This window comes from Mus caroli, chromosome 17, assembly GCF_900094665.2.
Source record: "Mus caroli chromosome 17, CAROLI_EIJ_v1.1, whole genome shotgun sequence".
Classification (NCBI taxonomy): Eukaryota; Metazoa; Chordata; class Mammalia; order Rodentia; family Muridae; genus Mus; species Mus caroli.
The window spans coordinates 67,274,574-67,285,441 of record NC_034586.1 but is presented as its reverse complement, the minus strand read 5'-3'; the positions used below and the strand labels follow the sequence as shown (position 1 = coordinate 67,285,441).

At 48.4% G+C, this 10,868-nt stretch overlaps 1 protein-coding gene across 1 annotated transcript in view; it reads left to right on the top strand.

Annotated features, from left to right (window-relative positions):
- Positions 1–4,442: 4,442 nt before the first annotated feature.
- The window catches only part of Emilin2 (elastin microfibril interfacer 2), a 59,179-nt gene continuing 52,753 nt past the window's right edge, over positions 4,443–10,868 (top strand). The window contains exons 1-2 of the mRNA XM_029470912.1: positions 4,443–4,672; positions 5,120–5,242. Of these exons, the coding sequence (XP_029326772.1) occupies positions 4,530–4,672; positions 5,120–5,242 (266 nt within the window). The 5' untranslated portion in view covers positions 4,443–4,529. The remainder of the gene's footprint in view (positions 4,673–5,119; positions 5,243–10,868) is intronic.

Here is a 10,868-nt window from a genome sequence, read left to right as displayed (position 1 = left end):
CCAGCCTGGTCTACAGAGTGAGTTCCAGGACAGCCAGGGCTATACAGAGAAACCCTGTCTCGAAAACAAAACAAAACAAAAACAAACAAAAAAACCCCCAACAACAACAAAAAACAAACAGAGGACACTGATTTACTCTGGCTTTCTGACCTCTGGCTCTCTTTCTGTCCCTTCTTCTGAGATAGGTGGCAAGCACCTTATGTTATAACCAACAAGTAAATGAAAAAAATCACTCTTTTAAATGTGAGGTACTAAGGACAGAACTCAAGGCCTTGTGCCTACCGTGGAAGTTTCTACCAGTGAGACTCCCAGGCAGAAATGGGTTTTGCCAAACTGTTTCATCTTAGAATTTTAGGGCTCGGGGTGCAACTTGTGGGGTGGTGCTTTACAAGCCCAAAGTTCAACCCATACAAAAGAAAATTCATCTGAGACTTTTTGCTTTGGGTTAACTGATCACACCAATCAAAGGTGCAAGCTATTATGGGGGTACTTTCATCTTAAACTCAAGAGAAATCCCACCATACTGTTAGCATAAACTGGGTTTCGAGAACTCTGAGCGTCATCAGCAGTTAAGTACCAGAATCTAAACTTGCAATATTTTGCCCACTATACTTATGTTATTGCCCACTATACTTACTGCTGGAACCAGACGACCTGCTCAATTTGCTTTGTTTCTTAATGTGCTTAAACATCCTCTCTGTACAAAGCTCTGTGTCTTGTGGAAAGTCCTTTTAGCTCCTGAGTTTGTGGCAACCCCCTTTCCAACTGAAAGAGAAAAGACGCTGTCCCTTCGAAACCCACTGCGTGCTAAGGGTTCTTCTATCTTCTTGGAGAAGCCCTAAGCCAAATATACTGCACCTCTGTTTGGAGAAGCCTGGATGGTAAGCATGGGCTCACTCAAGGCCTGTCTGCACAGTGCACCCACTCCTGTCTGCGCACAGGAATTACCTGGAAGCTCTATAAAGTTGGAGCTTTCTCATGGAGACCAGTAGTTCTGCATAACACCTAGCATGTAACAGCTTCCCAGAACAGCCAAGTGTAGCACCACAAACCTGTAATTCCGATGTTAGAGGCTGAGGCCATGAGTTTAAAGACAACAGGGGCTTCATAGTTAGACTTAATCTCAAAAAAAAAAAAAAAAAAAACCAAAAAAAAAACCCAAACAAACAAACAAACAAAAAAACAACCAAACAAAAAGACTTGCACATAACTGGTGCTCAGAATAAAATGTATCTACAGAGAAGCATCATTTTTTTGCTGATTAAGTATAGTTGTCTCTTAGGATCTTAGGATTTCTTTTAGCAACCACCCATGGGGTTGCTAAAACCTTTGAGTCTATAAGACCCTTATATAAAGTGGCATAGCATTTGCATCTAACCTGAGTACAAATTCCCAAGAGCCCCAACCAGCTTCAGATGACTTATGATCTACTATGTTATCTACTTACATAAATCTACCTATGATTTACAATGGAAATACCACTTAGAATACAGGGTTGCTATGTTGGGTTGTTTAGGGACCAAGTACAATAGCATATTTAATGCAGGCCCAATTTTGCCTTTCCAAGTATTTTTACAATATGATTGTTTGCATCTGGGAATGTGTAGCCCACAGGGACAAAGGCTGAATGGTCAGTCCGTTCATCTCAAAACGGGGTCGACTCTCTAAGTCTTGAATGGCCTCCTGCTTTGTTTGTTTTCCGTGTTGGGAATTGAACATATGGCCTTACATGTGCTCGGCAACGTCGTGCCACTGAGTTGTATGCACTGCACTTCCTGGAATGATTTTTATTCAATAGAAAAAGCAGCTTGTGCCACCAGGTCACCTCACTTCCGAGTTTGAGAATTGCCTATACTAAAAGCAGTTGGCACAGGGTATTGAATCCCTTAATGCTAGTACCTGGGAGACAGAGGCAGGTAGATCTTTGTGAGTTGGAGGCCTGCCTGGTTTACATAGTAAGTTCCAGGCCAGGGCTACATAGTGAGAACCCGTCTTAAAAAACAAACAAACAAAAAAGGAAAATTGGGCCTGGAGAGATGGCTCAGTGGTTAAGTGTATATACTGAAGACCCTAGTTTGATTTCCCAATAATCACATAAGCCTGCTCACAATTTCCTGTAACTCTATCTCCAAGGGAATCAACACCTCTGGCCTCTGCAGGCACCAGCACTTTTATATATAGGTGTGTGCACTCTTTCTCTCTGAAGTGTGTGTGTGTGTGTGTGTGTGCACTCACGCATACACACACACACACATGTACTCACATGCACACATGAACACACAGGCACTCACACGCATACACACACACGGGCACACTCACATGCACACACGCACACACACACACACCCATATACACATGCATGTGCACACACTCACTGCACACACAGGTATGTACACACGCACCTGTACACACATGCATGCACACACACATAGGTATACACATACACACACATACACACACGAGCACGCACACATGCACACACCCATATATATACATGCACAGGTGCACGCAAATACTGCACATACAGGTGCGCACGCATGTGCGCGCGCGCGCACACACACACACACACACACACACACAACCATATGCATACACACATGCTGCCGGTTGTTGATGGACATAACTTGTGGGTTGCCCCCTATTTCTTTCTTCACTCAGTCTCCATTTCTAGACTAGATCTTCCCCAGGACACTCAATGGACAAAATGGAGGTTAGAGCTGGGTGACAGAGACGACAAAGAGAAAGGCATAGATCAGGTTACACAGGACAGTCTTTTATCTTTGTTATTTCTCCCCCGTGGCTCTTTTGAAGGCAGGATGACTTCAATCCACTATTTGTATAATCTTCCACTTGGAAAGTTCATGCACGGATTATATCCTTACATGGTACAATTTTCTACTTTGGGAGTTTTCTTTCTTCAATTTGCAAATCAAACGGACCCAATAAAACCATCAAAGCAAAGCATACGAGAAAATAAAACAACCAGTGGCTTCATTTAGTTTTATCAAAACATAGCCAAGTTTCCCTGTCCCTCCAACCCCCAGCCAACAGTGTCATGTTAGTTCACAGGTACAGCAGTGAGCCTAGGCATGCCAACTAGGGCGGGTAGGAGCAGCAACTAATTTCAGAGGAATAGCTCTCTCTATCCCCTCTAGAATACCCCTCCTTGGTGGTGCAGTGTGTAGCCTAGGCTAGTCTCTAAGGTGAGTCTCCTGCCCCAGCTTCCCAAGTAGAACACCACACCCTCTGTGGCTGATTTTCATCTGTGGAGTTACTTTGGTCACGCTATAGAGAAATTGGCAAAGGCCCCTGTAACTTTTGAATAGGCAGAAAACATGACCAACAGGGGGAGCAAGAGAGGGAGGGAGGGAAGGATGGAGGAATGAAGGGATGGAGGGAGGCAGGAAGGCACCAACAGTATCTGAACTATTTAGATGCAAAGACAAAAAAAAAAAAAACTATTATAATAAATGGTCTTTTAAAAAAGTTTGCCCACACATATACATACTGTGTGCGTGTGTGCAAGCCAGAGATTAATGTCTTGTATCCTCTTGTCAATTGCTCCCTCTGGCGCTCCCACCTTGAGCTAGGGTCTGTCAGTGAGCCTGCAGCCTCAGAGATTCTTCTGTCTCCACTTCCTTAGTACTAGGATTACAAGTTTGTGAAACCCCGTCTAACTTTTTATGTGGGTGCCTGAGGATCTGAACTCATGTCTTCATGTTTGCACAGCATTTTACCGACCGAAACATCTGCCTTTAATACTGATGGAAAGAGAACATCCGAGCAGGACATCTCCTCACAAACACTGGAGTAGCAAATGATAGTTTGCAGCTGCGGAGCAGGGGGTGGGGTGGGGTGGGTGGGGGTGGGTGGGGGGGGTAGACAACCCCACTGTCCAGGAGCAGCCCGCGCATTTGGAAAGTTCAAGGCTCGTATTAGCTGTGCCTAGGAGAGCTCCTGCGTCTTCAACTTTCGCCCAAGACCTTAAAGATTGATGGGTAGAAGGCGGTGGGGCCTCAGAGGAAGAAATCGATGCTGAGTCCCCCCTGAGTAGGTTCCCCACCCCGGGGGGTGGGTGGAATAACTGATGGAGTGGTCCTGGGCTTCTGGCCGGAGAGAGGCCCCGGGGGATCGAGATGGGGACCGCCCGACGCTTGCTGCACTTCCGGAGGGGCTGGGGTCGCGCTGCTTGGAAGGTGAGAGGCGGAGCTGCTGGCGTTTGGGAAGAGACCAAAGGAATGTGTAATTGAAAAGTCTGTAACCAAGACCCCGGTTCCTAACCCTTTGGCTCTTTCCCCCCAACCCCCTGCCGAGAGGCGATGGGCCGAGAGATGGTGAAGGGAAGAGTCACGTTTCGGAGAGGGAAGTGAATTAAAGAGGGCGGCACCCGGGGGGACCTGTGCGTCATTGAGGGACCGCGGAGCGGCCAGTGCGGAGGCGTGGGGACGAAGAGCCAGAGGGGCCGCCGAGCGCCCGAGCCCGCTGCCGGTTCCCGCGGCCCCGCCGCCTGCAGCCTTGTGGGGCTCAAGATGTGTCAGGAGACCCCGCCCCGACCCCGAGCACCCAGTCGCTGGACGCCGGCCCTGCTGGCCCTGCTGGCTCTGGGCGGCGCGGGACTGTGCCACGCGAGCTCGCAGCCTGGGTACCACGCGAGGCCCAGTGCCAGGAACAAGTAAGAGTGTGTCCCTTATGCTCGCCCCCAGCCCTAGAGTCCCAGATCCTCGGCGGTCACTCCCGAATCCGCCTGCGGGCTCCAGAGCTGCCCCGGCAATGGCGACGGGCGGTAGCAGAGAGATCCCCATAGGCTTTTGGGGCGTCGCCACCCCGGGTGGCCATGTGCTCCCCACCAGGCGCCCCAAGCATCCTGAAGCGAACCCGGGCAATGGGGAGTGTTCAGCAGAACTACGGGATCTGCCACCGAGCCCGAACACGAACACGTCCCGTAATCTGCAGGTTTGGGGCTCTTTGGTGTTCCAAAGACACAAGAGACACCCTAGGGTGGCAGCTTTGGCAGGCTCCTGCCTTCGGTGCTGGTGACCGCCAACTTGTTGGGTCAACTCGCCTCCCCCTTCTCCCCATTGTTCTCCAAGTTTATCCAGCCCTTTTCTCTCTACCCCAGGAACTGGTGCGCCTACGTCGTGAATAAGAACGTGAGCTGCACGGTGCAGGAGGGAAGCGAGAGTTTTATTCAAGCTCAGTACAACTGTCCCTGGAACCAGATGCCCTGTCCATCCGCCCTGGTGTAAGTCGGGGAACACGAGGGCCGAGTGGGTGGGTGAGGTGGAGCGCTGGACTTCAGTCCTTGTGGAAATCTCTTCCAGACCCTCTACAAAGTCTGATATCTGCACGGCTCGCAGCTACTCTGGGCTATTTAAGAGTGTGCTGTTCTGCGTGAACCTTGAAGATGCGCAAAATTTGGGAGTTTGTGATTCCCTAGGCCATAGGAGAGGATGAACAAAGGCCCCACCCCCATCTCTCTCTCTCTCTCTCTCTCTCTCTCTCTCTCTCTCTCTCTCTCTCTCAATTTTATTACTAACATAAGGCAGCTGAACCTAATTAGATCCATATTGTATGTTCTGGGTCTCATAGAGATTCTAAAATGTTTTAAATGAAGGATTAGCCGAGAGGTTTGACCAGTTGGAGTTCTGAAGGAGGTGAGTTTTGTCCCACCTGTCCTCTTCAGCGTTAAGATTTTCTAAACTAAACTCCTCAGGTTGCTTTAGAACGTTTGTTCCTTTTCTTCTCAAGTTAGATTTGTGGATTCTTGAGGCAGATCTCCGAATGGAATAGCCCTTGAAGATGAGCAGAATAGTTAAACATCCTTTTTGCTCATAAAGATTCCAGCATCTTAAAAACTGGGCACGGGGGCGGGGGGGGCGGGGGGGCGATGATTTGTTAGCGCAGGTTCCGTGAACACATTGTACTTACCCAATTGGTGATCAGGGAGCTCTTTGAGTTTTTGTGGAAGCCAGATCTCGGGAGACCGCTGGTGTGGATAAAAGGCTGTTGGGGACACGTGATGGTGGGGATTGTTTCCACTAAGAATAAGTTGTTTGTCTTCAAGCACATTGTCAGCGCCGTACAGAATGGTCAGTGGTGGGCAGTTCTGTCTCTGGCCGGGCTCAGGACAGGCTGAGCTTATATCCCCAGCAAGCTGCTTCAGGGGGCAGGGAGCAGACAAGGCTGTAGACAGTAGATCAGCACCGGGTCCCACCCAGGCTGCGTTTGGGAACCACAAGCAGGTAGAGAGTTCCTGAGAGGCAAAAAGAAAGTTATACAAACTTGCAGAAACACAGGGAAGCCCTTTACTATTTTTAACATATAGGGGAAACAGCTGATACAGATTCCCAGAGATTCAGAACTGTCAGCCTGCCTTAAATTGCTCTGTATTTCGATTTAGACTTCACAGTCCATGGCCAGCTGCTGGTGACAGGACAGCCAAGTGAGGTTTTGACACTGTGACAGAAACACGAACTGAGTATTCAACACAGTCCGGAAGGGCTTGCTTGACGTTAGGATTGGATTGCGAGCCAGGGCGATTTCATTCACTTTACACAAGAGCTATATTTTGTATTTTCCTACAATTTTAATTCTTACTATGACACTTCAGAGATAAATTTTTCATTAAAAATAAAAATTAAGAGCGGCGGGGTAGAGAGATGGCTCAGTAGGTAAAGAGTACTTGCTATGCTAGCTTGAGACCCTGAGGTTGAATCCCTAGCACCCACGTAAAAACACTGGAGATGGTGACTGCCAGGCAGTCTCAGCACTACAAAATGGTGGGCAGTGGGGGATGGCTACTTCCTGCTTGCTACCAGCTAAGCTCCAGGTTCAGAGAGAGACCTGGCCACAAAAGGGTAAGGTAGAGAGTGAAAGTTGGACATCTGACATCTCTGCTTCCACAAGCGTCTGCACGTGTGTGTGTGCACACTGAACATACCTGCACACATGTGCACACACACTGAAGACACCTACACACACTGAACACACCTGTATACACATGCACACACACCGAACACACATGCATATATGTAAACACATGTGCACACACATGTATATACTGGACACACACAAATAATACATGCATGCATACATAATAGTTACATGCATGCATGCATACACACATACATACATACATACATACATACATATATAGAAATTTGTGTTTCTAGGGGTAGTTTTTTTGAGACAGGGCCTTATTATGAAATCCTGGTTGGCCTCAAACTTAGATATCTGCTTGTCTCTGCTTTCTGAGGGGCTGAGATTAAAGGCACACACCAGCATACTTGGTGATAATTGTGGGTTTTTGTTTTGTTTTGTTTTTAATTTGGGCTTTTGAAGCAAGGTTTGCTAAGTAGCCTGAAATTTACATATAGCCCAGGCTGGTCTTGAACTCAAGGTAATCACACCTTGACCCCTAGAGTGCTGGAGCCATAGACACAGGCTCTCCTTCTTGCTTTGCTTGTTGTTTAAATGATGATTTGGTGTTGGGGATGGCCAGGCAGTGGTGGCACACGCCTTTAATCCCAGCACTCGGGAGGTAGAGGCAGGCGGATTTCTGAGTTTGAGGCCAGCCTGGTCTACAAAGTGAGTTCCAGGTGTAGCTCAATTGCTTGAGTACTTGCTTGGCATGCATAAGTCATGGCTCATCCTCCAGCACTGCATAAACCAGCCATGGCAGCACACGTCTATGATCCTTAGATCTGGAATTCTCACAGTGCGGAAAGGCTCCCTCTTGGTCCTAGGCTGGCTTTGGTTATACACTTTGGGAGACGTGGAATTCTTCCTATGGGATGATTGCGCAGCTGAAGTCCCTGGCACTGAGACCGACCTACATGCTCTGTAGTAGCTATTTTTATAGCAATCCCTGAGAGTCATTCAAGAGTAGCAGAACCAAGTCCAGCTCTTTCCTTTTCTTCCCCAGCTCAGCCTCCTCCCACTCCCTCAAATCAAATACTCAAATAGTTTCTATTGTCTAAAAGTGTCTAAATTTGTGTGTGTGTATGTATTTATGTTTGTGTATGTGTGTATAGGTGTGTATGTGTGTGTATTGTGTGTGCAGTATATGTGTGTGCCTGTGTGTGTGTGTGTGTATGTGTGTGTGTGTGTTGCCGGCCCCCTCTTAGGTGGGAATGGAGAAGCATAGACCTGCCGTGTCTTACTCCTGCCCTAGAGCTCATGTTTGGCTGGTTGCTGGTAGAAAATGACTGTTTCTTCTTTGGGTGGGACTACCCGTCCCTTCTTTCATGGACTTTTCATGCTTCATGACAGATTCCACATAGTTCCAGAACCTTCTGCTGGACCAACAGCCCCTGGGGATGTCCTCTCTGTGGCCAGGGTGTCCAGGGAGCCCGAATGCAAGCGGTGTGCCCTTGCTTTGCCTCTCCACCCAGGCGCAGGCTCTTGGGGCTGGGAGCTGTCTGTTCTCCCACAACATCAAGAGACTGGGGTGGCCAGCACCTACCCCTGCCCTTACCCTCTGGCCAGCCTTGTGTAATGTAGAACTTTTCCCTCTTGTTTCCTTGCCCTTGGCACTTTAATTAAAGTATAATTCACATGCTGTAACAGTCACCTTGCAAAGTGCTCCTATCCATGTGTTATGGCATGTGCCTACAGCTGTGCCACTGTAACCAAGGAGGAAACAGCTCCTGTACCTGTCACCTGCCCCAATACCTGCTAACAAATGTGCTGTCTTCTTTGTCTATCCAGAGGAAGGTGATTTAAATGGATCCTTTTGACATTAGCTTCTTCCACTTAGCATGAGACTGTGTGTGTGTGTGTGTGTGTGTGTGTGTTATTTCTGGTGCTTTGAGATAGGGTCTCTCTCTATGATCCTCCTGTGGCCTTGAACTCCCAACCTACTACTGACTTCAGCATCCTAAGGGATGAGTCCACATGCGTGCCCTACAATGCCTGGCTCGATTATTTATTTTTGGGATGAGGTCTTACTGGGTTGCCCAGGCTGAAAGCTCAGACTTAATCCATTGGTTGCCTCCTCAACCTCTTGAGTATCTGGGGCTACAGGCCAAGCAGAACGCCTGGCTTGTGGAGGTTCGGATTCGTCATTTGTAGTCGCTGCTTTATTCCATTCATGAGTTAGAGGTTTGTGTACTGCTTTCTGTAAGGGCCAGAGGGTAGACATTTAGGGTGATGTGGGTCAGGCATCCTGTGTTTAGGGTCACTGTTAGAGAAAGCTTGTCACTGGAACTCTAGGACTACTGACAGGCTCTATGAGACCTAGACCATCTGTTGGAGCCTCTGTAAATGTCCAGAGCTAGGTATCTGTGAAAACTCTCTTTGCAGCTCTCTGGGTTTATGGTCTAATTCTTCCCCTCAGTTGTAGTTTGGACACTCAAACTTTGACCTTTAAGACAGTGCATAGCTCCGACGGCCTTTATATTACTGTTACAAACCTGAACCAAACCTAGTAGCCAGCCACATCTTTTCTGGGGAAAGATTCTGACAGCTTGCCTAAGCACTCAGAGTCTAGAGTCTGGTTCTTGTAGCAGAGAAGGCACGCAAAAATACTAGAGCCAAGCCAGGCATTTGGTGGTGCATCTGGAAGTGGAGGCAGGAGGGTCAGAAGTTCAAGACCATCCATGGGAGTCTGAGGCCTGGTTGGGATATGAGACCTCATCTCAAAAATATAAAAAGAATCTGGAGCAGTAGGCCAAGCAGTGACAAGCACACTCTGCCTTTCCAGGAGACGCCAGTTCAATTTCTAGCTCCTTTGTTGGGTGGCTCATAAGTGCCTAGAACTTCTGTCCCGGGGGCTCTGACCCTCTTCTGACCTCCAGGGACAACTTCACTCATGTGCAAATACATAGTTTAAACACACATGCACACAAACACACACACAATCAAAAGCAAGCCTAATACTACAGCTCTGTCTCTGAGATTTCTGACCTCCATGCTGCTTGCCCAGTCTGGGGGATAAGACCTGAGTCTGTGGGGTGCGTTAGGGAGGATCGGGGCTATTAAACAGATGGCAGTTCATCTAAGGACTCTGAGTCCAGACTACAACGTGGCTCAGTGTCCCTCTGTCCAGCTCGCTGGACAGTCTGGTTCCTCCAGAGCCTGTCCCTGGGATCTTCTGACCCTTCCCCATTATGCCTACAAGTACGGCCATCAATGTTTCCCAGTAAGAAAAACTAAGGCAGAGCCTGTTCCAGCCCTGGCTATGTAGGGTGTTTCTCAGTGACTGTAGGCGGGTGCCTAGCTCACTGTCTATGCTGAGAGATCAGGTTAATTGAGGGCTGCTCTCCCAGAGTCCCTAGAGGCTATAGTACTTGCTTCCAAGGGTCTTACACCTCAAATTTGGAAGCAGTTTTTGCCTTTCTGTTATCCAGTGGCTTTACAGTGCCACAGAGGAGTGAGGGCTTCCCTCCTGAGACCTGGCTTAGGATGCTGAGAGCGGCTCAAAAGAGCCCAGAGAGACCCAGCTGAGGGCAACTTGCTGGTCCGTAGCCCTTTCTCTTAATGAAATGATGGCATTCATCTCTCCTCTCCCCTGCTAGCTTCTGGCCCCTGCCGTGGGTAGAAAGGAAATCAAGATCTGAGAGAATCTCCGCCTTGGGAAGTCTCTCCTTCCATCTTTATGTGTTCGGCGGGAATAGGGGTGGTTGTGACTCTGCAGGAAACTGAGTCAGGGTCAGAGAACAATTGCAGGACATGGTTCTCTCCTTTCTGCCTTTGTGTGGGTACTGGGGAGGGAAGGTTGAACTCAGATCGTCAGGCTTGGTGACAAGTAAACCCTGGAGCCCAAGAACCCATGCATGGATGCTCATGAGTGTTGAGGGGTTCTGCCACTCTGTTCCTGGTTAAGATTTATTTTTTTTATGTGTGTGGGTGCCATATCTACAAGTGTA